General features: G+C 34.8%; 1 protein-coding gene across 1 annotated transcript; it reads left to right on the forward strand.

Annotated features, from left to right (window-relative positions):
- Positions 1–562: 562 nt before the first annotated feature.
- Positions 563–27,439, forward strand: LOC5567411 (myoneurin). The gene is made up of 3 exons (XM_001657363.2): positions 563–2,294; positions 26,345–26,506; positions 26,574–27,439. Exons 1-3 carry the CDS (start codon positions 1,056–1,058, stop codon positions 27,159–27,161), a joined length of 1,989 nt encoding a protein of 662 aa, XP_001657413.2. The 5' UTR covers positions 563–1,055; the 3' UTR covers positions 27,162–27,439.
- The last annotated feature ends 411 nt before the right edge of the window (positions 27,440–27,850 follow it).

Here is a 27,850-nt window from a genome sequence, read left to right on the forward strand (position 1 = left end):
GCCCCACTATAACTGGTGCAAAGGAGCAAAAAAGTTAAGGATTTTAATTGTTTTCTAATATTTCCTTACTATTTTACAAGATATTTTTTCACACATTCACATCATTTTGTCAATGTCCATGTTAGAAAAATACACATAAAGATAAAAATTGGCTATAACACGCTTGAAACGGCACTACCACTATTATTGGTACACACACTATGACTGGATCAGACACCCTACATAGAATATCCAATTGATGATTGATTGATTACATTGATACAATTGATGATACATTGAAAAAAAAATCGAATAAAATTATTAATAATTTTAGACAAATATCGTTGAAATCTCGTATTTCCACGATAAATTTCGTTAATATTTAGGTTAAATTAGGTTAAGTTAATTGAAAGCGTTTTTTTCTCTCTCATATAAGCAGGTGAAATCAACAGCTAGATATAAGAAATAAGTGTAATGTTTGGAATGATACTAATGATACTAATATAGTTAGAACAAAAGTTTAGCTTTACTATTGACAAATGATATGCTATCAAAAAAAAACCAACCCAATGAACAATGATTCTCAAATGTGTTAGTTTTCCACCATCCATACGGTTTGCTTATGTATGTTCCTTATTTTCGTTTTTCAAACTGCCACAATCACCACAAACAGTAGCATGCCCGATCGTGATCTTCTGGCACTCTACTGTTGATAGTGTTATTCTCATTGGCAATAAAAAAACTAAACTCGCGTGACACAACCGACGACAAGCACCGTATTATGGAAGGTTCGTAACAAACGTGCGTTCTCGGTGGATAGGCCACATGTGCACATGATCCCGAAGCTGTGTCTTCCTTTTTCCAAGATCCTCATTTAAGATGCCAGCCAAGATAGGACTGACGCGCTGCTCTTATTTTAGTCATTCATTGCAAGACGCTCGATCTGACAGGACGTGCTTCCCGATTAGTCACTGGGTTTTTCAGATTTTCCGAGTTTCCCGCGCTTTGCTCCGGTCACAGTTCTGCAGTTGGCGCGTTTGAGATTTCGTTTGAGTTTGTGTTATGGTTTATGCTGAATGCGCTGTATGTTAATGATGCTCGAAAATAAAGTGTATGTTGCCGGTGAGATACGTACTGAACAGTTTGATATAACAAGAAGTGGTGATATTTGTGGTCCAATAGCAAACTTCAGCAATATGTCTTTGCTTACGCCTACGACACCTGGTACTTTCAAAGATCCAGTGTATTTTGGTGAACGTTGTCCGAATTCAAAAGTGTTCTTCTGTGAAAAGATAAAAAGTTCGTTTTCTCCGGCATCATCTAGCCACTCCTCGTACGAGGATAACAATGAAGAAATGAGCGACGAGGCCCTAATGCTGGAATGCTCTGAAACATCTCACGATAATTATAATCACCAGTCAAGTATGATGCAACAGAAAAATGAAGACTTGTATTTTAAGTTTGATCCAGAGTATATAGAAAAGATGCAGTCTTCAGTTTGTATGTCTCCTGCTACGACGATCACCACTCCATTAACTTCCAATAGTATCGTCAACTCTGAATACTACAACTTCAACGATGTAAACTGCCAATCGAAGAATCAGAGCCCGTGTTCATCACCTCCGCTTGATCCATGGATAACATCATCACTTTCCATGGGATTTTCTAACTCAGCGGAGTCAAAGCTATCCAATTCGCCTAAACAAACCAATAATGAGATCCAACCAGGTTTGCAACAACTACCTTCAATCAAATCAGCCTTTGGGAACACAATACAGTTTGACGACAGTTCGAAGAACTTTGGACTACACTCAGCACACGCAAACTACATGATCGATTACTTCGACACTAGTTTTCTGGATCAGTTCAATCAAAATGTGGAGATAAGTGGCAACAATTCCCACACTAATAACAGCAATGACGCCTATCAGCATCCGGCAGAAAATTACAACACTTTGCAAACGGTGGAAAAGCCAAATCGTGAATTTAAAGACATTTGGCAGCAGAAGTGTGCTAATCCAGTTGATGCTGACAAAAAGATATCCATCAAACAGGAAACACAAGAAGAGGATGATGAGCAGGAAAACGATGCCGATCAGGTGCTGGAGTGCCTCTGGACGGATTGTAATCTGAAGTTTCCGGACCAGGGGACGCTAGTGGGTCACATCGAGAAGACGCACGTGGAGGTGAAAAAGGGCGAAGAGTTTGCGTGCTTCTGGCTGGAATGTCCGAGGCGTTACCGACCGTTCAATGCGCGGTATAAACTCCTGATACACATGAGGGTGCATTCTGGAGAGAAGCCGAATAAATGTCCGGTAAGTTGAAATGTAATTTTAAGATGAGAGGCATCTGTTGGTGAGGACTCTATCTTAAAGTTGAGTAGGGTAGGGCAAGTGAACAATTATCCTCAGTTAACAGTGAATTTTCATCATATTGACTACTGTTGTATTGAACAAACAAGCAGTTTTTCACAAAACTATGATAAAACTTGAAATTTATAAAATTAATTAACTCATTACGCGTGGTATAGATAGATAAATTATGGGTGAAATTTATGTTTTTTGCACTATTTGGCATAAGGACTGTTCATTTTATAAACTGGACACATTGTTTATGCTATATCTTTTTCATTTATTAATTATATTGTAATCGGTTATCTGTGCATCTTTCAACTACTATTCTACGATGTTATGAAAATATAAAATCTAACAAAAAGCTTTTGGTTGAAGAACTTAGCAGTTTTTTTAAAAACTTTCATGAAAAGCTGTTCTTCAAAGTTTCACATAATTTTTCGCATTACGAATTCAATATTTTAATGAACAAATGATATATTGATATATTTTATTATTTTACTAAAGATAGAGCTTTAAAACCACAAACAATATCCCATCAATCTCTGAAACTAGGTCACTCGGGTGATTTACCAAAGAAACTATATTTGTATAATAAGAAGCTAAATCCATATGATTCGTTTACCAAAGAAACTATATTTGTATAACAAGAAGCTTAATCGCATTCTAAAGTATAAATTTTAATCTTTATGGTCGCTTTTTTTAAATCTCATACTTTTAAAAACATGTGCGCATATTTACCAATCAACAGCAATTAGTAAACGTTTTTCTCCAAATATTTCGATCGGTTCTTCTTCTTCTTTCTGGCGTTACGTCCCCACTGGGACAGAGCCTGCTACTCAGCTTAGTGTTCTAATGAGCACTTCCACAGTTATTAACTGAGAGATTGCTATGCCAATGGCCATTTTTGCATGTGTATATCGTGTGACAGGTACAATGATACTCTATGCCCTAGGAATAGACCTGTGCGCCGAAATATTTTCAATCGGCGGCGTCGTGAGAGCATTTTTATACCGGCGGCGGCGGCGTCATCGGCGTCACGCCGTTAACAAGTTTCGGCGGCGGCGGCGGCGTGCATCGGCGTGGATAAAATTGGACATCAAAATGTTTGAGTTTGTTTTCTTTTTTTCCGGCGTTACGTTCCTACTAGGACAGAGCCTACTTCTTAGCTTAGTTTTCTACAAGCACTTTCACAGTTGTTAAGTAAGAGTTTGCCAAAGTTTTCATTTTCGTATTAGTGTTTCGTATGGTTGGTTCGATGATACTTCATGCCCAAGGAAAGTATGGATATTTCCTAATATACAAAAAAATCCTGAACTAGCCGGGGACATTGCCATTAGAGTAAGAAAGGCTTCGAAGATACTCTATGTACCGAAATGTCAAGAAAATTACGTTAAAAAACCCTCTAGCGGTGGGGCTCGAACTCACAACCTAAACCCCAAGATCATGCTAAATATGTTCGCGTTTAATGCTACATAAATTTGAGTGCATAAATATAAACTACAATTAAAACGATGAAACAGTTAATGCACCATCACAATAATTCAAATTACAGCGATTGAAATTGTTGTCCCATATGCGCTAATCTAGAATAATCTTTAAAAATCCCAAAATGCAACAAACCCTGGAAAAAAACTTGGAGAAATTTATGGTGAAATCTTTTCAATAAAACTTTTAGAAATATTCTTGGTATCGTCGTGCAGGGTGACATTGGTCCATAAGGGTGACTTTGAGCCAAGATTTCTACAGCAAACTAAAATCAGAATAATGAAAACAATGTGGCAAGCTTCAAGAATACGTTATAAATAGCCCCTGGAGGGTCATGGATTAGTTTCTTGACTTCCGTACTAGCCATGGGATGCATCGAAAAGGGCGGTCAAAGTCACCCCCTAGGCCCAATGTCACCCCGCACGGCGGTAGTAAATACTCGAAACATCCCCTGGTAGGATACTAACCGAGTATATTTGAAAAATTTATTCATTCTTATAAATCTTCGGACAAAATCTAAAAATAGTTATTGGACGAATCCTTGGAAAAATAATTAGGAAGAAGGAAAAAGAACTCGACGAACCAGAAAGGAATTCACAAGAATACTTGGTGAAATTACCACCGAAAATTTTTTGTGATATATCGGAAAACTATGTAAGAGAAATCTTTGGAAATTTTTTGCTGGACTTTTGGGAAAACTATTCGAAGAATTCGTGCACGAATGTTTGAAGAATTCTCAAAGTAACCCTGAAATAAAAATCATGGACCTTTTTGAAATTCTAGCAAAAATATATGTCTTAACTAGCACTTGCTTGGAAGATGTTCTGGAGAAAGCTTTGGAGGAACGCCTTCAGAAATACAAGAAAAAATGTGGTGCGCATCATTGTAAGTAGGTCGAATCCTCAGTTAGTATTTTAGAAGAAATCGTTGCAGAATCCCTAGAAAAGTTTTTGGACGTATCCCTGAAGAAACGCATTGAGTATTTCCTGAAAGATCTTCAGGAGTATTACCTAAAAAGTATATTGAAGTATCCCTAGAAAATGGTTAAAGTAGTTCTTGGAGTAGCTCTTAAACGAATCTCTGATTGAAAAAAAAGAAGGATACTTGGAGAAACTTGAAGATAAAGACATAGGTTTCACTTTTGTTGAAGAATTAATATTGAGTAATTCATGAACTAGTGCATTATGAACATTTTTGAACAGATTTACATGCGGTTTTATGAGCGATATTTTGCTTATGCACGCGAAAGGTGAAGAATTTTTTGAATTAGCTGCATGAATCCTGGAAACAATTCTGCAAGAGCTCTAAGAGGAATATCTGTAGTGCGTGGAACTCCAATTAGCACACCACTTTTCCATCAAATACAATACATTTTCGCCGATTAAAATTAAGCTAATAATACTATATTAATTAAAGTATACATACTCTGGAAAATAACTGAAACTCTAGCGAGAATGAAAAACTGAACCAGTTATTGACTTGGTTACCATGTTATTTCATAAGAAAATTGTTTTTATTTTTTATAAAAACAGTTCAATAAAAATAGACAAGTCAATAACAAGTTTAAAAATCTATCATTCAACCGCTCGGAAAGAACGATAAAAATGTGCATAAAGTAATATTTTTGGGTTTAAAAAGTGGTATTTTAAGCTTGTGAAACCACTGTTGTTACATTTTTATGATGGAAAAAAGCGCTGTGTTTGGTGAATTACTGACTTTAGCAATGGTTCTTTATTTAGTTTATAAATTCATTAAAAATTTACATTGAAAATACAGGTGCGCTTATAGAAATTTACATAGCCACCATACAATTTTTTTTCAGATATCGTTACGAAATTTCTTGTCGAAATTAGCAAAACAATTTTTGAAAGTACAGATTGGAAAATCGAGTAAAATTTACTAGATAGTCCTAGAATCCTAGAACAAGCTTTAAAGTATTTGCCTTGGAAAAAAATTTGAATAAACATTTGACGGATAAACTCGAAGAATTATCTTCGGAGATATTCCTGGAGAAGTCGATGGAGAAAATCCATGGGAAAATTACTGGAAAAACTCTAGGAGATTCGATTGAGAATGTTTCGAATAAATTTCAAGAGTTATTCTTAACGGATTACCTACTCACAAATGCGATTGAGAAATGTAGGTATCCTATATCCATGTTATGCTTTGAGAAATTTCAGACTGCTGGCAGTAATCTTTAAGGCATGTTTTCTCGATAGATCCTTATAACAACGTTCGAAGTAATTACTAACGGAATTTCTGAAGTGTTTCTTAAACAAATTATTGGAGCAATTAGTGCAGAAACATACGAAAAAAGCCCGGAAGGGTTCTTTTTGCGTAGGTTTATAGAAGAATTCCTACAGGATTTTTTTTCGAAGAAATCCCTGCATTATTTGTTATACCGTCGATGGGAGTGACAATGGATCTAGGGGGTGAGATTGGGTCAAAACGGAAAAATATGATTTATGAAATATTTCAGCCAATAACGCTGATTTTATTAAAATTTATAATTTATATGTTAGGGAACATATTATTACGCATAATTCATCACAATATAAATTTTTGGAAATAGTAGTTTTTGTTTACTATATCAATAAACTTGTAGGGGTAATCGGGGCAATATGGGCCACCTAAGGAAAACGCCATAGAATGCATAGAAAAACAGCAAAAACTATCGTTTAAATGCAAGTGACTTATACTATCAACTGTTTTCTTCCATGTTATATCGATGATTAATGTTAACATTAACTTGCAAATTATTTTAGGAACGTTTTTGAAAACCATGGTTTTCTGCGTGTTCACCAACCATATGGGGCATTATGAGCCACCCAACGGGGCAGTATGAGCCACCTCATTCAATCATATGATTTTTTGTTTAAACAATGTAGAGAAGAGCTAATGATAAACAGTAAAATATTAGAAAGGAAATTTGAGTAGCTTTGTTTTGAAATTATTAATTATTGACGGCTTATTTTGATAGATACATAACACACAGTAAATATACCATGTAAATCTAGTATTAAATTGCAACACTTAGTTCAACCTATTTTCTAGCTAATTGTTTCTCTTGTAATGGTGCACCAAGATGAATATACAGTAAAAAACACAATCTAGTATATTTAGACAATGCAATTTCATGTGCAAAATACCATTTTTTTTACCTTAAATCTAGGTGGCTCATTTTGCCCCGCCATTTCACTTTTTAAATAATATTCTGTTTTCAAATAATTTTGTTTACGAACAAATCTGATTTAGCGCACGAATTATTCAGTATTATCAGAAGTTTGAATGGATTGATAAAATTTACCAGAATAATAAATATAATTGTCTTAAAGCCTAAATTGAAAACTGACAAAGTTATAAGCTTTTTATGACAAACGACATATTTGTACATTGTTGTGAATACTTCGAGTACTAAAACGAATATTTTTGCGGTTTTTATTTATGGTGGCTATTCGAAACATCCTCTAGCAGATCATAATGACACTAGACATTAAAACACTGTTTTTGACCTTAAATCCGGGGTGACTCATATTGCCCCGTATGTTCATATTGCCCCCATAGCCCCTATGTTGAAACTAGATAAAATTTACAACATTAAATTTCTCCTGTGCAAAGTATCACACATGAACTTTAACCTCTATCGTTATATTAGCAGAAGGTTAAAAGTCTTTTCATTACATTTCACACGTATTTTCCGGAATCTATTTCATTTTTTCCACAAAAAAATATTTTTTTCGGTACGGTGTCTAAAACATTAAAAATGGGGGTGAGATTGGGTCAAGCAAGAGCGGTAGTAAATGAAATTGCAAGTCAATTTTTTACATTTTACGGTGCCCAGTGTTCTCTTTTTTCATTACACTGATAAAAATCCACACGTTTGATCCGTGTGTTCAAAATTATGGATCGATTCATGAACGTCTATATTGATTTGTTGTGATTTTCTTACAAACTTCGTGTGTGTTTCTCATTCAATTCTATAGTTTTGCTTCATAGACTGATTCATCAACCTACAACATGAATTCGTCCCCTTGATGCTACAACTAAATAACTCGAAATTTGAAATTTTTGACTTCAATATGTCAAAACATTTTTCTGAATTAGATCTGCAAAATATCCACAGGTCTTAAGCGTGTGATTCAAAATACACAAGTTAAAGATTATTTTTAAATCATAATCACTGTGATTAACCATCACCTTGTTAAACGGTCATACTTCCAAAGTTGCACATCTCAAAATTTTGATTTTCGAGTTATCTAGTTGTAGCATTAAGGGGACGAATTGCAAAGCTTTCCAGATACGTTCCTTAAGCCCTCCATTTCAAATTCGTATGCGTCAACCTATGGGTGCATAGATCATCACCCAACACGGATTCAGTGTGTTTAACTTATGGTTATCTTGTGTCATGATCATCATGTTCAAGTTGGTCGATTTGAAATCGATGCGTTTGCTGCCGATTTCCGTGTTCCAAATTTATAAATTGTTAGTGATCAACCCATAGCGAACTAAATTGCGGTCGGACCTCGTGTCGAACGACAGTCATCATCATGTTCCACAGAGAAGAAGCCAATTCTGAAACTGAAAGTGTTAGAAAAAAATTCCGGATTCGTTTTTCTTTCTATTAGTGAAGATGTCCGAGTGAATATGAGGAGTTCATTCTAATTTCCATAAATAAAATGCATTACTTCCAGCGTTGAATATAATGTATGGTGTTAGAGAAAAATCGGATTCCACTAACAGATTTTCCTAGCTTTCAGCGTCGAAAAAAATGAAATATGCTAATCCCGGGCTTCCCAAAATATGGATTTGCGGCGCCCCGCTTGTTGCTGACTAACTTGTTTGAAAAAAAAACAACTTTCAAGTGATCTTGCGACAAGCAGAGGAGCCTCGATTCCATATTTTGGGGAGCAAGATTTCTTCTATACAATTTCTTCTTTCAGTCTGATGACATTAATGTTCTATCACACATGACTATCTAAAGCATGCCTGCCCAACCTTTTTTAAACCGCGGGCCAAATCGCAAGAATAAGTTTATGTCGCGGGCCACATTTTTAAACGCACAAATATTCCTATGCGATCTGACGAAAGTTAGTGAATGAAGTTCATAAAACCCAAGGAAATTCAGTGAATGGATTACATTTCATTTGAAAAAATCGATAAAAAGATAATTGCTGCTGGACATTGTGAGAGTCCCAGAAGTGTGCTAAAATTCCGACCAAGCTTTTACGAAATTTTTGAACAAAATGTCCAAGATTTTACAACTTTCGTGCCTTGGTTTTCTTCAGAATCTTACTCAATAAACATTTTGAAATGCTATCTATAAATATTTGAAAATGCCTAAAATTATTTCAAAATAACCCTGCTCATAATTTTATTATAAATTCGTTTAGTTTTCTGGCAAAATGTTACATAACGTTATGTTGCAATCTTGCCCAGGATTTTACAAACCTATGTATTAAATTCGTTGAAAATTCTGTTAAACATTCTATGAGAATCCTGTCAATGATATCCGTGAAAGTCGTGTCTAGAATTCTTAAAAAATCCTGTTCACGATTTTGAAAAAAATCCTGCTTTTCTTATAATCCCGTCAAGGATCAAATGTTCAAGGACAAATGAATGAATGTCGAAAGAAGCCATGGTAGAAACATTGTTTAACACTCATAATTTTAGATTTAGAATTTGAATAAATTTAGTATCTAAGAAGGTTTATAAACAAAACAATATAAATAATTACTATACCAAAATATTAGGTTGAAACTAAATTAAAAATTAATTAGGTTTAGTATGTTCTAATTTCGGGTTGGTAGAATATTCAACGGGCCAACGGGAAGAATCTTCGAACCTTCCGCGGGCCGCACAAAATGAGGTCGCGGGCCGTACGTTGGGCAGCCCTGATCTAAAGCCACTGCATTTCGCCGACACGAATGCCAAACGAATGGTAAAGTGTCGCTAATAAATAATAATAATAATAATAATAATAATAACTGCATTTCGAATTCAATAAGCAAATCAGTTGGTTTTCATGATTTAATATTTAGACATTCATGTTTGTTTCTCATGACAACCTAATGTTGAAACACATGTTATTACACCGTGAAGTCAATGACGAAATCCGTATGGCTACCGCACTCAAGTCATGTGGTTTTTCTCATTGCGCAAATCTATAAGTAAAACACACGACCTAGACGTGTAGATTTTTCTCAGTGTAAGATGTGTTTATTCTTTCTAAATACTGCATTTATGAAACATCAAACAAGTCTAGTTGAGGATTCCGTGCATTAAATAACAATGCAACGCATTTTGACAACTTCTCAAACCAGCAACTGTGTTTCGTGCGCAGCAACATCGTAAAATTTTATCAAATTGATTTTTTTTAATTTAATTATTTATTAGTGTGTCTATATTATAGAAACATTTCACGGAAGTACAAATGAGTTGGATCGATGAAATACCGGGACTATGACGTCAACATCTGCCTGAAATGTATTGATCGTGGAATGTCGTGGAATCGAAATTTAACTATTTGTGAAGGTTTAGAATAATCACTGTTTCAGTACACCTTTGGGGAAACTGAGTAGGCTTTATGGCAATGGGGATGAGACTTTGAAGACAATTTGAGGGAAAAAACAAGAAAATTTATGTAAACTTGACGATAAATGTTGGGCTTACATATTTTTTCTCATAGCTCTTCAATTTTTTCGTTTCGCAAGTACGATAAACCCACTTAAAAGAATGATTATACAATTCTTTTAAGTGGGTTTATCGTACTTGCGCAACATCTTATATATCTTTTCGTCTTGTTTGCATTGCATTTCATCAATATTTTTCAGCTGTGAATGTTTTTGCAATCATATTCTCAAAAACAAGTTATTTCAATTACAGTGACCCAATGTCACCCCCTCTATGGGGTGAGATTAGGTAATTTTTCATTCACTTGTGGTGCCGTTGTGAATAAATATTTTTCTTTAATTTTTTGAAAGGTTGTTAATGTACCATGAAAGTGCATACACACCAAATTTGAAGATAATTGGAGTTAAACTGCGATAGTTATTCAATAAATAAATCGTACATACCATTTTTGACCCTTTCTCACCCCCACACACGTTTGTTTTCAAAAAAGATTGTAGGGCAAATCTCTGAAGTAATTTATGAGAGAATATTTAGAAGAATCAGTTACCCGGGAAAAAAAATAAAATTTCCGAGAAGGAATCAAAAAAATCTCAAATCAGTTTTATAAGAAACGCCAGAGAAATCTTAGAAATATTTGTGAAATAATTTAGGAAGAAATCACTGGAGGATTCCCTAAAACAAGCATATGAGAGAAAACTTTGAAAAAACTTCTTTGGCAATAATTCATAGGCGTATATTTGCTTCAATTATTTGGGAAATATTTGATTCCTGAGATTCCTGAGTAGTGTCTTGGAGGCACTCCTGGAAATAATTAAATTGATTTTATCGAGGATTTTTTAGATCTTTGAAAGCTTACTGATGGAATCTATGTAAGCATTCTTAGAGTAACTGTTGGTCTTATACGAATTCTAAAGTAATATCCGAAGTAATTCGTACAGAAAACTCTGAAGGAGTTCAAGCAGAAATCCGTGTATGTATTCCAGGATAAATCCCTGGAAAATCTCTGGACGGTTTCAAGATGGAGTTGATAGATAAATTCCTGAAGTTCTCAAAGAAATACAAAGAGGAATTCTTTGATTAATTCCTTGACAAATTTCTGTAAGAATCCTTTAGGAATTCTTTAAGCAACATTGAATTATTTTGTAAATCATTTTTTTAAATAAATTTATCAAATTTTACGAGCCGAATTATTTATCGGCGTGAAAATGCAAAATCGGCGGCGAAGTGCTGATCGGCGTATGGCGCGCCGCCGATACCTCATTCGGCGTCGGCGTGACGTAAAATTGATCGGCGGCGGCGGCGTGGCGCGGCGGCGCACAGGTCTACCCAGGAAGTCGAGAAAATTTCCAACCCGAAAAGATCCTCGACCGGTGGGATTTGAACCAACGACCCTCAGCTTGGTCATGCTGAATAGATGCGCGTTTACCGCTACGGCTATCGGGGCCCCTAAAATCGAGGGGTCCCTACTTCGATCGGTATTTCCGGAATAACATAATATGAAAATAATACATGGAAAATAAATTCGATTTCACTATAGCAGTATTGCCAATTTTGATAATTTTCTTCGTGTTTTGAGAGTTCTTTTGAAAATAACGCATTTTTTCCCCTCTGTTGTGCTTTGAATATGACGTGGGACCTAAATAAACAACTCTATAAAAGCGTAGGTTATTTTTCACATGAAGACTATATTAGTACTTCCATCAGGACATACTCTAAACCTGAAGATTCTACCTATTTAGGTCCCTATAAATTGAAAAAAAAAAACATTTTAAAAAGCCGGTGAAAATCGTTTTGATGATATCTGGAGTAGACCTAAGCGCCATCGCTGATACATTTTACGTCACGCTGACGGCGAGGTATCGGCGGCGCGACATACGCCAATCAGTATCTTAGCGCCTATATGGATTTTCACGCCGAGCAATAATTCATTTCGAGAAAATAGATAGTATATTTAGGCATTATTTTAAAAGCTACCACAGAAGCTATTAAAGAAATTTTGGAATTTCTCCACTGGTTCTTTTATTACCGCTAGAAATCGTTATTTGGTCTATTTTTTCATAATCGGATGGTTTTGAAACATTCTATCTTTGTTTTTTTTTCATGCTTTTCGTATGGGCTGAAGTGTGACGAAAACGAGATTTTCATGGGTTTTCGAATATAATATAATTAACCAGTGAAAAGATCAAAACTTCGCCAATGAAATGTTTTAAAACCTTCTACAGTGAAACCTCCATGAGTCGATATTGAAGGGACCATCGACTCATGGAAATATCGAGTCATGGAACAGCAATCCTTTGGGAAGCTGCATCTAGGGACCATCATAGTAACCATGAAATTTTGTTTTAAGTATGGTTCCATGAGTCGATATCGAGTCATGGAACATCGACTCATGGAGGTATCACTGTAATTATGAAAATATATAATCAAATTTTCCTTAAGGATTTTCTTTAGATTTTTCTCCGAAAAATACTCAAGGAACAGGAACTTGAACTCGAACTAAAAGGTTTGCCAAAACTTCTACTAGACATGTTTACAAGAATTTCATGCTTGGATACTTAGAAACTGTTTTTAAGTGTTCCTCTTCAATGATTTTTTTATAAATTGCTCCACATTTGAAAACAATCCTTATTAAGAATTTTTAAGGACTACACGAGTTTTTGGCACTCTAAAGATACGTTAAGGACTCCATCTGTTATCACAGCAAATAATGCGAGTATTTTGATATTTGGAATAACTGGGGTACGTTTTCCTGAAACCTCCAATAAGCTGGTTCAGTCTGTCTGAACACCGACCAATTGTAAGGTTTTCTCCCTAAATATTTTTTTTTTGTACCATAAAACGGGTTATCTTTGATAATGCGCATCCCACCACGTTCTAACATAATTTCTGGTAATCAGTTAAGCAAAAATAAGGAATAGTAGAATGACACTTCATGTCAGAGCAATTTTCATTTATATCGAACACATTTGAGGCTTTATATATGAATATTAAAAATTGATGCAATTTTAGCATTTTCGAAATGTTTACAAACGATCTGATCTACGATCAATATTTAATTTTTTTTTTTAATAGTTCGTCACTTACTTCTGACAGCCTAGTTATAGTAGAGTTTGAATATGGTCTCAAATCTCTTAGCGAAAAGCATTTTTACAAACTGGATCCGTTTTTGCAATCTTAGTCAGAAATTTAAATATAAAAACGGAATGTAGAATAAGTGCCATCAAATGCTTTTCAGGGCACATCATCTCACATTCGCTAAGGTTTGTACAGAACATGGCATAAGTGGGCGTATAAGGGCAATACATCTCACAGTGCCAATTATCTTCAATTTTATTCAAAACTAGTGAAATATTATTACATCCAGAAAGATATAACATTAGGGCGGTTCACAATTTAAAAAATGTTTGAGAATCCAATTTTCCATATGTTCCTTACCATCCTTACCATAAAAATAGTGTTCTGTGAAATTTTCAGCTTTCTAGGTGTTGATTTAAAGGTGGCCCAAAGACAATGTAGGTTTATATGGAAATTACTATAGAGAAATTTTGAGATATGCTCCAAACACGCTAGTACTGTAATGTAAGCTAAAACTTATTATCCTATAGTAAAAACTAATTCTTCAAATCATAATGAAGAAATTTGCTGAAGAGAGAAATTCAATCCGACGGATAGCAGAAAAGATATTCATGAGTTTGTTTGCTATTTTTTAGCCTAATATGGGATTAAAGCTCTGTAGACATGTACAAAAATCCCAAACAAAATTAGCTCAAAAAAAGATTTGTTTTTTCAGCAGCATCCTGCATTGAGGTTTGAAGAATGAGTTATCAATATGGGATGTTAAGTTTCTACTTACATTAAAGTACTAGCGTGTTTGGAACATTTCTCAAAATTTCTCCATAGTAATTTTCATACAAACCTACATTGTCTTTGGGTCATCTGTAAATAACCACCAAGAAAGCTGAAAATTTCACAGAACATTATTTTTGTGGTAAGGAGCATATGGAAGATTGGATTTTCAAACATTTTAATTTCAAGTTCTTAGTGCAACATTTTCGCAGTTTTGTTAATATTATAACTACCTAGTTTAAACATACATAGTTTGAAAATAATTCTTGTTAATTTTTTCAATCAAGTTCAATTCTCTCAACAAAACCCAATGCAAAAACATGGCTTCGCAGCATATGAGAATAAAAAATGATAAATTTACCTGAATTTCCATTTTATTATGTTATAACCCCCCCCTCGATACATTTTGATGGAAAGTGACAAAAGCAAATTTTAAGATTTGTTTCGGCCTTATAAAGCATAAAAAAGTAGTTTAGTTGTGGATTTCCATGTGCTCACATACCCATTGCCAAAGTAATCCAAAAACAGAAAACCGACTTTCGATTAAATGAAAAATTGTTGATACATTCAAAATGAATCTTTATGGAATCTATCTACTGCAGTCGATAGATAGCATGCCAGTACTTATATTAAAAATATAAACTATAAATCTTTGAAACAGATTGCATAAATATTCAGAGATTCTTCGAAAAAACTATCAAAGTTACCCGTCTTACGGTATTTAAAAAAAGCAGTTTCCCTTCTGTACTGTACTATAATGTATCGTAACAAAAAATATTTATGTTCATATTGGTCAAATTGGAATCTTAGGAAACTAAACGTCATGCCACTATACAGGTATGTTCCGCTTTTATCACGTTCCGATTTTGTCACGCTCCGATTTTGTCACGTTCCGATTTCGTCAACAAATTATTCCGTTTTCATCAACACACAAAAAATGTTTTTATTCTTATTTTCAAAATGTTTAGAATATAAACTTAATACTTGTTTTTAAGCAATTCAAATGCTTTTCAATAGCCTCAGAGTTGAATTTGAGGCAATATGTGGATGTTGAGCACCTACGATACATGGTAGGTGACAAGCCATACACGATTCAATAAGGTTTGACTCCTTCCTATCCACTATTCAATTGAATCTATGACCTTTTGTCCTTTCGACCTTTTGTCTTTCGACTTTTTGTCCATGAACCTATTCAATTATAGTTTTATACTTGGCCACGTGCTAGCAAAAACTGGAATTTGTGATTAGTAGAATACGTATTTACGAGAGTTTTAGAGACCTCTTCTTTTTCTTATATAACTTAGATTCACAGAATTTTCTATATTAATATGATAGATATATGTTCAGTTCTTTTTTTTATAAGGGATGCACTTGGGAATGAACTCAAGAATGTTTGGGCTTCGGCAAGAAACATGATCGAGTTTATTTTATTTTTGATAAGACTGTAGACCCCGTCATACTTTGGACTTTATCTTCTTTCTCTCAAACTTGATAGCATTGCACAAATTATAGCAAACAGCCACTGATTAGATCCTGTTCCAAGAGGTAAGGGAAGAGGTTCAGCAAAACTAAGTAATCTATAGAAAATGTTGGAATCTCCATACACAGGTCGGACTCGATTATCCGGAGACTCGATTATCCGGGGACTCGATTATCCGGGATTCGAATATATCCGGAATTTGTTTTTTGATGTTCCGTAATCCGGGGTATCATTGATCAGCGGGGTAACATTGATCGGAATGACCCATCTCATAAAAAGTTCGCATCATCGTTTATTGATGAAATATTTCTAAAGCATGAATTGCGCTACTCCTTCTTATATTCATTAGCTAATGAAAATTAAGAAGTTTCCGATAATTGCATTTACTTCATGCGTAAATTTAGCAACTTTTTGAAACAACGATTCCAATGGTTAAGAATGACACTACCGAAGATACATGTCTCACATAAGTTGTGCAAGCGATATGAGCAAGAAAAATGTAATTTTTACTAAAAATGGCATCGCCAAAAACGATTCCGTTGTCAAAACATTCATAAGAATGTTCAATTAGGCAACATTAACGAATTATTGTTGAAAATGTAGAATTTCCTTAGGAAATTGCCTACCTTTAGGCGTATTCCGCGATTCGAGATGTTTTTATTTTTGAAATAACTCAAAAAGTAAATGACTTGTGAGAGTTTGGTTTGCTTATTCGGCTTCAGAAGCCATGATTTAAGTAAGTAACCACATTTACAATATAACCGAACGATGTTTACATGGGTGATCAATGTTATCCCATATCAGCTAAATCAAAAAATCACTTTTAACATTTATTTAAACATACTTAAAACTTTTGAAAACAAAAATACAGTATATAGACACGACTTGTGGGTACCAGTACTTGTTTTAAAAATACAAAACTTGCAGCATTTGGATTTCCAAATAAAAAATTTAAGAAATATCTCAAAAACTGATCAATGTTACCCCGGATTACGGTTCTTGTTTTTCAATTTTTATGCATAATTCTGAGATAATCATGTATTGCAATATACAATATGAATGATTTTGCAGTTTGAACCGTATTTAAGAAAACGGGGGTTTGAAAAAGTGGTTTTTCGTGTATGCTGGTCAACAATTTTTTTTTTGCTTGTAAAAACCCCTACTGTTCCCAGAAAAAAATTCTGGATACGCCACCCCATCATGTAAGTCGAAAAAAAGATAATGTTTAAGTTCTTTTGTCAAAGATTTCAATTTTTTTCTTAGTGATTCGATTATCCGGAGGATTTGATTGCCAGGAGTGAAAAAAATCGATACTCCGGATAATCGAGTCCGACCTGTAATAAGTTTGCATCGATGAAGAGGGTAAAGGGCAGAAATGGCTGACAATTTGAGAAATTGTTGATACTGAACGTTCCCTCGTCACGCTCATTGCCATCCCACATGGAGACTAAAAGGTAAATTAGGAGTCTTACACACTTAAAATAAATCGCAGTATCCTGTGGAATAAATCACCGAATTTGAACTGTAAACAAAAAAAAATAATACAGATTTTCCTGTGAAATCTACAATTTTACCAACAGAATCCGTGAAATCAACGAATTTTCCGGAGAAACTCCGTGAAATTGATGGTCGGGAGTTCGAATCCCGGTCAAACAATTTTCTTGTTTTTCTTCATGATTTCGTTTAAATATTTTACGGATTGTTCGGTGATTTCACACCGAACCTTCAACTGTTGAGATTACGGTAAAATTTCACCGTAATCCGTAATTTGTTTTAAGTGTGAATGAAATACGCTTATTCATAAACTTTTACAAAAGAGTTTTTCACCAAAAGTTCTAATTTGATGATGCTTGTTCTAGAGTTTGTACACTGTGTTTTTGATGAACTTCTATATAAATGAAAATGGAATTGTGTTTGTGTGTCACGAAACGGGCTAAAAGACCTACTTGATTATTTCACTGTTACATCGGTCAAGTGTTCCGATGTGTTTGAGTGAAGGAATGATTTGGAAAATGTCCTGGAATAACTAAAAAAACAACTGATAACTAACCTGTCGTTTTTGTATGGGAGATAGCATGCCATTTTTCAGCAGCCTACTTGATGGCAAAACGAAGTTTGACTGAACCACTAGTAGTAAATATTATTTTCACCTAATTAAAATAACTTTTGGTTAGTTTATTGTCAGTCTGTTCGTGATGTAACGTAAAGCTAAAAGGCGATGGTGGCGCTGTTCTAGATTGGCGATTAGTACATCCCTGTCGAAATAGGTAGTAATAACTTTAGAAGAAAGATCACCACAATCATTGTACTGATAAGGTTTTGGCAATTCAAAGCACTGGAAACCTTAAACACTTGTTGCATTTTCATTCAAAATGCAAAAAATGTACCTTGTCAAATAATCTTTCAGTTGATAACTGCGGAAGTGTTATAAGAACGCGAAGCGAGAAGAAGGCTCTTTCTCAGTTGGGAAATAATATCATAAAGAAAAAGAAGAAGAAGAAGCAGAAGGATGAGGATGAACAGTAGAAAAAGAAGTTGGTTCTTGTTTTATCTTTCTTGAAGAAAAACAAAAAACAATTATCAGCTTGACCCACTTCCTTGTACAGTGATACCTCCATGAGTCGATGTTCCATGACTCGATATCGACTCATGGAACCATCTTCTTCTTCTTTTCTTCTTTCTGGCGTTACGTCCCCACTGGGACAGAGCCTGCTTCTCAGATTAGTGTTCTTATGAGCACTTCCACAGTTATTAACTGAGAGCTTTCTTTGCCGATTGACCATTTTTGCATGTGTATATCGTGTGGCAGGTACGAAGATACTCTATGCCCTGGGAATCGAGAAAATTTCCTTTACGAAAAGATCCTCGACCAGCGGGATTCGAACCCACGACCCTCAGCATGGTCTTGCTGAATAGCTGCGCGTTTACCGCTACGGCTATCTGGGCCCCTAACCATACTTAAAACAAAATTTCATGGTTACTATGATGGTCCCTAGATGCAGCTTCCCAAAGGATTGCTGTTCCATGACTCGATATTTCCATGAGTCGATGGTCCCTTCAATATCGATTCATGGAGGTTTCACTGTTTCTAAATATGACACACCTTATGAGGACAAGGACATTTATGTGATTACCATTTTAATATTATGTATTACATTTACTGAAATTCTAACCATGAAAACTAAAACTGTTGATGATCTATTACAAAATCATAATAAGAGTCTGCAATCAACTTTCACTACGAACCCATAAGAATGAACCGAACAAATTCTCCTCACAGCTCCTAAACATTAATATTATGTATTTATAAGATGAAAATGTGTATTACTCTGACAAAACTGTATTTTTTTTTTCAAATTTATAAAATATTTTGTCTAAGAAAATTATTCCGTTTTTATCACGGTTCCGTTTTTGTCAACTGAAAATTGCCGATCGTGTTAATAGAAACGGAACATACCTGTATAGGAATTTTGCTCCATTCAAGTATATCATATGGTATTGCGATATATCGATATTTTGAATCAATATATCGGTGGACTCGATACTTTGATTCAAATAGTATCAATCAAATATCGATACTCCGCAATATCGGAACGTCCCTACCTCAGATTATTTCTGAACATTTCCGAGATCTCTGAATACGTTTATTCCTGACATCACTCCATGAAATGTATCCAAGATTATTATATGAATTCTTCCAGCGGTCTTTTAAAAGAAATCCTATATTTTTTAATAGCCCTAGGGATTTCTCCAAAAATGTTGCATTTTATCCAAATCTAAAAAAAAAATCCTCCAGGAATTCTTCAAGAAATTTCTCCAAGAATTTTTCAAGGCGCAAGAATTCCTTTATAGATTGCACCAAATTTCATTTGGAAATTGCTAAAAAACAATCTCTTGGAAATCGTTTATGTATTGATCCTTGGATTTCTTCAGTTATTCTTTCGCGAGTTTTACAGGAATAACATTAACTTTTGGAGCATTTCTCCGAAATCCTATCCAAGGACTTCTGAGGTGATTCCTTTGGATATTCAAGCTAGTTTTTTTTTTGAGATATTACTATAATTTTCTTCAACCAACTATAACTTTCTTTATTTAAAGAAATACGTAGAGAAATATACTAACTCGGGCTCTTCTAGATCGACACATAAGTGTTTCATTTATGCTACACACTTAAACAGACTCTATGAGTTCGGTAAATGAAATTACCGGAAAAGATCGGTGATCAAAAAAATTACAGACGTTTCGGTATATTCTGGCTTGATTACTGAAATCTGCGATAAAACTTACGGAATATCGGTGAATTGATTCAAGATTAACGATGTCGGTGAAAATATTTACCGATAAATCGTTAAACAAGCTCAAGTGCTGACTTCGGTGAAATATTTTGCTGAACTGTCGGTAATGAATACCGTAGTATGGTATTTGCAATCGACTCTTCTTGTACATAAACCGCGATCTAATATGTAGACCCGTTCCATTCCGTTTGTTTTTGGGAAATGTTCTTTAATCTCTGCTTGGAAGAAGTGAGCATGATCTGTAAGGGATCTGTACATATATACTTGTTGTTATAGGAATGAAAGGAGCACGACGAATATGAACCCTTCAATGATGCGCCATTTCGTGATGGTACCTACAGAGCATATCGAGAGAGGGAACATGCCACACCAATTGAAAGATTTGTGCCATGTAAATAAATGTTTTTTTTTTTTAAATAAGCATATGCATTGATTTATTATTAGATTGCAAAAATATCTGCAATTTCGCTCCCTCAATCCAAAATTACCGATGATTCGGTAAATACCAGAAGAAGCGGAACTTCGGTAACTACTACCAATCTACCGGTAATTTTGACAGCTCATCCGTCGGGTTCAAATTACAGTCCTTTCGGTCCTTCCGAACGGATTACCGACCGTCCAGCTGTTGAGATTTCGGAAAACGAACTACCGACGTCGGTAATTTTTTCTAACTGTGTATATTTCCTCAATTTGCATAGAACTCAACATTGCGAAAAAGAAGAAAAAATCAGCTCAGGAGCATTTTTTTATATGTGTTAGAATTACACACATGATGTGTTGGTCCAGAAGAACGAATCATATTCAATTTTGTGTAACTTCGTTGAAGCGTTAAGGAAATCCTCCAGATAGCCGTATGAATTTACAAGTGCTACAGAAATTCTTCCAGGGGTTTTCAATAGATTTATCTATTGATTTACTCTTGAATTCCCTAAAACTGCTGAGGAGTTTTTCAATAATTGCTTGAAGAATTTTGCAGGAATTCTTAAAAGGGCTCCTTTGAATGATGCCTGGAACATTATTTTCAGAGATCCCTTCATCTATACGTCTACGTGAAAAATTGACCAAAAATGACATCTATGCATCAGACGGTTACATAATTTACTCAATACAGCAATGCTTCTTCCAAGTTCCAAAATTCTTCAAGTTTCTTCAGGAGTTTTTACATGGATGTAAAAAGCTCTGCGCAGATTCCTACAAAAAATGTGCAAGTATTCGCCCAGAGATTTCTCTAGGAATTTCAAAAGTTAATCGTCTGCGACATTTTCAAAGGAAAATTCTTCAATCATTGTCGTTATAAAGATAATCTCTTTTTCCCGTTATGGCAAAAAAATTGTGAGGACGTTTTTTGTTTGAAAAGATTAACAGAATTTTGAAAATAATATGTTTTTAAACGAAAATCGTCCATAACTTGAAATAAAATCGAGATAGCTTTTTGGTGCCTTCAGCAAATATGTGCAAAATTGAAATTTCTGAAAGTGTTTGATACAAAACATTAATAAGTAGAATCAACGCATTAAAATATATTTACCATAAACAGAAATTTAAATGGTAAAGAAAATGAAAAAAGTTTTGTTTTCGCTAGAATTACCGAATTAACTCTATGAAAAGTCATTCAAAATTTTAAATAAATGTATTGCTGTGTGCGTTTGAAATGCAAATATCAAATGCGGGAACACCAAATTCGGTAAGATTTTCAACAAGAAGAGCGAAGTCAAAATTTGATTTTCTTTGCTAGGTTGGCGGTGATATGCATCATGGTTGCTAAGTATCCTTTGGTTACTTTATGTTACCGCATTTGAAGCTCAATTAGACTGGATTTGCACGTCAAACGCAAACAGCAATATTGATATTAGATCGATCACAGTAAGCGGAATCATAGGAGTTGGGAAAAAGAAAATTATTTGCTGAAGCAGTTTTAAGGGGGCAGGTCCGTCATTGATTTCGGAATTTTCGAAAGCAGTTTTTTCGTTCAAAATCAAGAAAATTTAGAGGAAAATGTGTTCACTGTATTCTATTCGCCAACCGAAACAAAGTGAACACATTTTCATTGACTAATTTTCAGTTTTGAACAGAAAAACTGCTTTTGAAGTTTCGATGAGGACGATGATTACGATGACGGAGCGTTGATCGTTAACAGTTCACCATGGACCATTCTTCCATAAACGGAGTCTTGTAGTTTCACGTGAAATAAATTTTGTCCAACTAACCTTATGACATGATCAGTTATAAATTTCAACCGATTCTGCTTACTAAGCAGACGTAAAATATCGGTTCCGTGTTTTATATTATCAACCCTAAGCGATAACAACACGTATAATTTGACAAATTCCTTTACATTCTTCTTCTTCTTGGCATTAACGTCCCCACTGGAACTGAGCCTGCTTCTCAGCTTAGTGGCACTTAATGAGCGCTTCCACTGTTATTAACTGAGAGCTTTCTTTGCCAAAGTTGCCATTTTCGCATTTGTATCTCGTGTGGCAGGTACGATGATACTCTATGTCCAGGGAAGTCAAGGAAATTTCCATTACGAAAAGACCCTGGACCGACCGGGAGTCGATCTCAGATACCTTCAGCATGGCTTTGCTTTGTAGCCGCGGACTCTAATCACTCGACTAAGGAAGGCCCCACATTCTTTTACAATAAAAACCCTTACTTCCCGTGATATCCTCTCATAGAGATATAGAGGTATCTGCAATTATCTTATCTGGGCATCTAGATCAATTCAATTTATTCAATTAAATCTGCCACAACGAAGTTGCTAGGGTAGCATTCACCTGTTGAAGAATGCATGAATCTTGTACAAGAGTCAGATATAAGGCCCAAGTATCTGTCTAAGGTAACGAAGCAGAAAGTGGCCCTGGATCACTTTAAAACTGCTTCAGCAAACAATTTTCATTCTTTTGACTCCTTAGATTCCGCTTTTCGATCTCACATCAATACATGTATATTCAATTTTAAATGACTTAGTGGGGTAAGTGGATCATTACCTCTGCCTAAAATCAAATACTAATAGTTTTTTCAACACATGCTAAACATTGCAGTTCTAATTGATTGAACCACAATGAAAAAAAAAAATCATTAATGAAGACAGATATATTGAACATGGTACCCTTCCCCATACTTTTTGACGCGATGGGGTAAGTGGATCAAGTATTACTATCATATATTGGCAGACAACTTACGCGAATTTGAATGAGTTTTAATATCCTCAAATGTTGTTTTCCTTTATTTTTTTCCATTTCATGCTTAAATTTGTCAAACTGACCAAGACCAAGAAAATTTTAACTAATCCACTTTAAAGTTTTTAACAGTCTTTCTGGTATGAACAATTAAAATAAATAAATATTGCATAATCCAATCAAAACTTTTCGAGGCTATTATACAAGAGCAAAATATACAACTTCTCCAATCGAAAACATCGTTAGGAATAAACCTACAATACTTCTGTATAACTAATGTGTAGAAAATGAACGAAATTTCTTTAAAATATTCTAGTTACCATGTTTTTTTCTGTTTGAATTAGTGTGAACAAATGTACACATATTTCTTTAAATATTTTGATGAAATAGGACCTTTTCTTAGTTTAAAACTATCAAATTTGTATCATATCACTAATATCAAGAATGAGAGTAATATCATTCCTACTATACATAATTACATCACATTTGAATTGAGAATAGATTTTGTTTTATTTGATGATCCACTTACCCCACCATGATGGGGCAAGTGGATCGTTTGGCGCAAATTTTCAAATCGCTTATTCTCAACACATAACAATCAGAAAATCCGAAACAAATAACGGTTTGAAGTGTATTAGTTCCTCATTTGTTGTCCACAGAAAAAAGTTGGAATTACATTATTCACATTAGCTGTACATAACAATGAAGTTGACTATTGATGTTTCTGTATCCACTTACCCCACGGTACCTTACAGTTATATCGGTTGTTACAGCAAATATCTTTTTGCTATGATCAACACAGGTTCATAAATTATTTTTAGGCGACTGTTTGTTTGTTGGTGTATAAGGACTGTTCATTTAAGTAAGTGGACACGTATTTTTTAAAGCAAACTGTTTATTTTCGAACAAATTCATGAGTTCTCTTGAAATACATGGAAATCAAAGTAATCTCGACCAAATTCACATAAGTTTGAACATTTATTGAGCATTCCTGGATAATGCTCTGACTTTTCTCTTGATGCCTCCCATCGGGTTCTGCACAATTTTCTTCGTAACTTTTCTTTGTGTTGATTACCACATTTTCTTGAAAAAATCTATGGAACTTGCTTATCTTCCATCCTTCTTAAGGTGTTGTTTGATTATTTCCCAATATTTCCAAATGGGGCGTAGTTATGGGCAATTCGGTAGAATCTGCCATGTTTCAACAAATTCGACTTTTTCCTTCTTGATCATCTCCAAAGTAGCTGAAGCATAGTGAGTCGATGCCAGGCCTGGCTAAAACAATGGAGGCTTGTTATACTTTCGGTAAATGGGCAGAAGACGTTTTTAAAAGCATTCAGTTCTGTAATTTTCACCGTTGATTGAACCCGTTGTGAAAAATGTAGTACTTTTCATACCGCAGGAGCAAATTGCTTACCATAAAAAAACTTTTTTTCCCAAATATTTCTGTTCGGATGTATTGCACGTCGTCATAAGCATCTGTTTTCGATACAGTGTTGAAAAATTGGAATTTGGACACTTCGCGATTTAAGCCAAATCTCGGAACGACAGCTTTTCTGAACACCATTTGTGCAGAATAAATCTGCGTGTCGCCATGTTAAACCGACCTATCGCTTGGAATTTACAACTGTTTGATGTCAACTTTCTTCTGCTATCAAAATAAACACTTGAGTACACACTGAAACAAAATATGATTTTTTTCCTTGGAAATTTCACACCGAAATGTTAACAATCAGGTGTCCACTTTCTTTAATGAACAGTCCTTAGCACTCATCAAGCCTTAACAAACGTGTCCACAAATTTTGTCAAGAAATTGTATATTGGAAGTAATCCAAATCGTCCTGGAATTCAGGTCCTTATGATATGCCAAATCTACTACAACCTATACAAAACCATTTCTCTTGAAACTTTCTTATCCATAAAGCGTTTCTACCCATAAAGCTTCATATGGTCGGTGTTCAGACAGACCGGACTAGATGATATTTTGACGTTCTAGAGAAACATTCAGAACTCCATCATTTCTGATTTTTTCGATGCTATTTCAGTACATATGTATAATCAAATATATAAGTTCCTTTATAACAGCCAACAATGCAAACATTTTGAAATTTCGAATGTCTGGGGTACATTTTTGTGGAACCATCTAAAAAACACTTGGTCCAGTCTGTCTGAACACCGACCATATGTCTTGAAGAGTATACTGTTATCAGTATTTATAATTTTAAGGTCTTCAGAACATACTGAACTATCGAATTTATATTCACCACGATACATCTCAAATGAGAGCGCTTTAGTTGCCCTACAAAACTTCATATTTAGTGTTTCGACTCAGTTCGGTTGACAATAAAAGAAAAAAGATTTAAAAAAAAACTAAATTTATATAAAAAAGGGTTTTTCTCGATTTGAAACATTTTTTTATATAACGTTTAATTAACATGCCGATTTTCGTACAAATCGGTGTATTTTTACTTTAACTATAGCAGTTCAATTGATATTGCATTTTTTTTACACATACGGATCGTATCCGCGGGAACACAACTCACCTGCAAAAAATCTAAGCTTTTATGGCTGTAATATGTAATATGTAATATGATGTTAAAAAAATGTTATTAAAAGCTTAATTTGGTTTAACCAAATTATGATGATAGTGTTTTCTAACACAGAACACTTGATAAAGAGAAATGAATGTAACATTTGGAATAATACTAATAAAGATAAAAAAAACAGTATTTGGTTTTTGAGTCTGTAGTGATTACAATATTTTGACTTTTTGCGAGTCAATTTGTCAGTTTGGATAAGATAAACTTGCGGTTCAGCGCATTGAAAATTGGCAGCCGTTAAAGTACATTCAACAAGCTGTGTTTCAGCAGAAAATTTCAAAAGCTTTGTTTACGAACGACAAAATAAGTTTGAATATGATATGCCTATGATAATAGCAACATGCTCCATCCCGATAATCATTTCTTCAAAAGATGGGGTCAGTAACAAATGTGTTTGAACAGCTCGTCCTCTTTGCAATGTAATGCTCTCTTTTTGTAAAGCTTTATTTTAATAGAGGCAAGATTATTGATGTTCTTCTCGTGTTTCATTTTACAGTTTTCCGGATGTGACAAGGCCTTCTCGCGGCTGGAAAATTTGAAAATCCACCAACGATCGCACACTGGTGAACGACCGTACAATTGTCAGTACTTTGGTTGTACCAAAGCCTTCAGCAACAGTTCCGACCGAGCAAAGCACCAGCGAACCCATTACGATACGGTGAGGTGTCTTTCGTCATTAAATTTCGAATGTTTGACTAATAAAATGAATTCTCCCATCATTGCAGAAACCGTATGCCTGTCAACTTCCAGGATGCTCCAAACGATACACCGATCCGTCAAGCCTTCGAAAGCATGTGAAAAATCATGCTTGTCGAACGGAAGGACATGGCCGTCGCAAATCACACAAGGACTCAGCAGCGACACATGGCTCATCGGTTTCCTGCTCGACAATCGATTCTCTGCGCCGGCACTCGGAGTCATCGATCAATACTCAGTACGAGCCGCCACTGACTCCGTCGCATGCGGACACAAGTGGCGACAACGCTTTCGAGTTTGACGAAGTCTTCGACGATGCTCCTACTCAACTAGTTTCCGATACGGTTGAGTATAATAGTAACTCTAACCCTTCGACGAAATGTTTAAACTTCAATGATTGCTTCATGAGAATGATGCAACCGGAAAACTCCTCATGTCCCGATGGAAAATCCTGCCAAGATGAATACATTTCGTATGAATGTGTGAAAAATTTCCTCGGCGAGGGAAACTATTTGGAAGAATACCACATGGCGGATAGTGCAATAAATGCAGATATAGATCAAACCCAAAAAGTGATTCCACCCTTCGAATACGATTTCTTCAACAATGTTGTTTAAGTTTGTCAATTTTAATTGATAAACAGTATAGTGATATCATTTGCATTGGATTTGATTTTTGTCTACTTCTGTAAAATATACACGATACCAAAGAGAACTCCGTACTTAGAAAATATAGCTTTAATTCTTGGTTCTTCCAAAACTAAAAGTTGTTTTTGTAAAGCATTTTTTCACCTAGGTAGGATTAGATTTTAATACCTGTACAACCCAACCAATCCAAAGGACATTGCCAAAAAATATTAGGTGTATGGAAAACACGTTTAATAGATAAGGATATTGATGTATACAACTTAGCAACGGTACTGTTATGAGATTATTAGAAAATTTATTTTAAACTTTGGAGAGTAAAATTTCACGAAAAGACAAATTGTAATTGTTACAAGAGTTCAAAAAGCTTTTGTGATCATATATACAGATATAGATGTTGATTTTTAAACGTCAATTGGCTTTTTGAAACAACGTCGGCGAAATTTTTAAGCAACGAGAGTTTATGATTCTATATGTATATAATTATGGCGAACTCAAAAACTCAAATATACCAATTAGCTTTTAGATCTCTTATTAGCGTTAGTTTCATGGAGAACGAATAAAACAATTTCTTTTATTTTATCACATAACCTGCTTTTTTGTACAATGTAAACGAAACGAGATATCTTTTCAATAGACTAAAGATAAGCTTTCTACCAAAT

This window comes from Aedes aegypti, chromosome 1 (genome assembly GCF_002204515.2).
Source record: "Aedes aegypti strain LVP_AGWG chromosome 1, AaegL5.0 Primary Assembly, whole genome shotgun sequence".
NCBI lineage: Eukaryota > Metazoa > Arthropoda > Insecta > Diptera > Culicidae > Aedes > Aedes aegypti.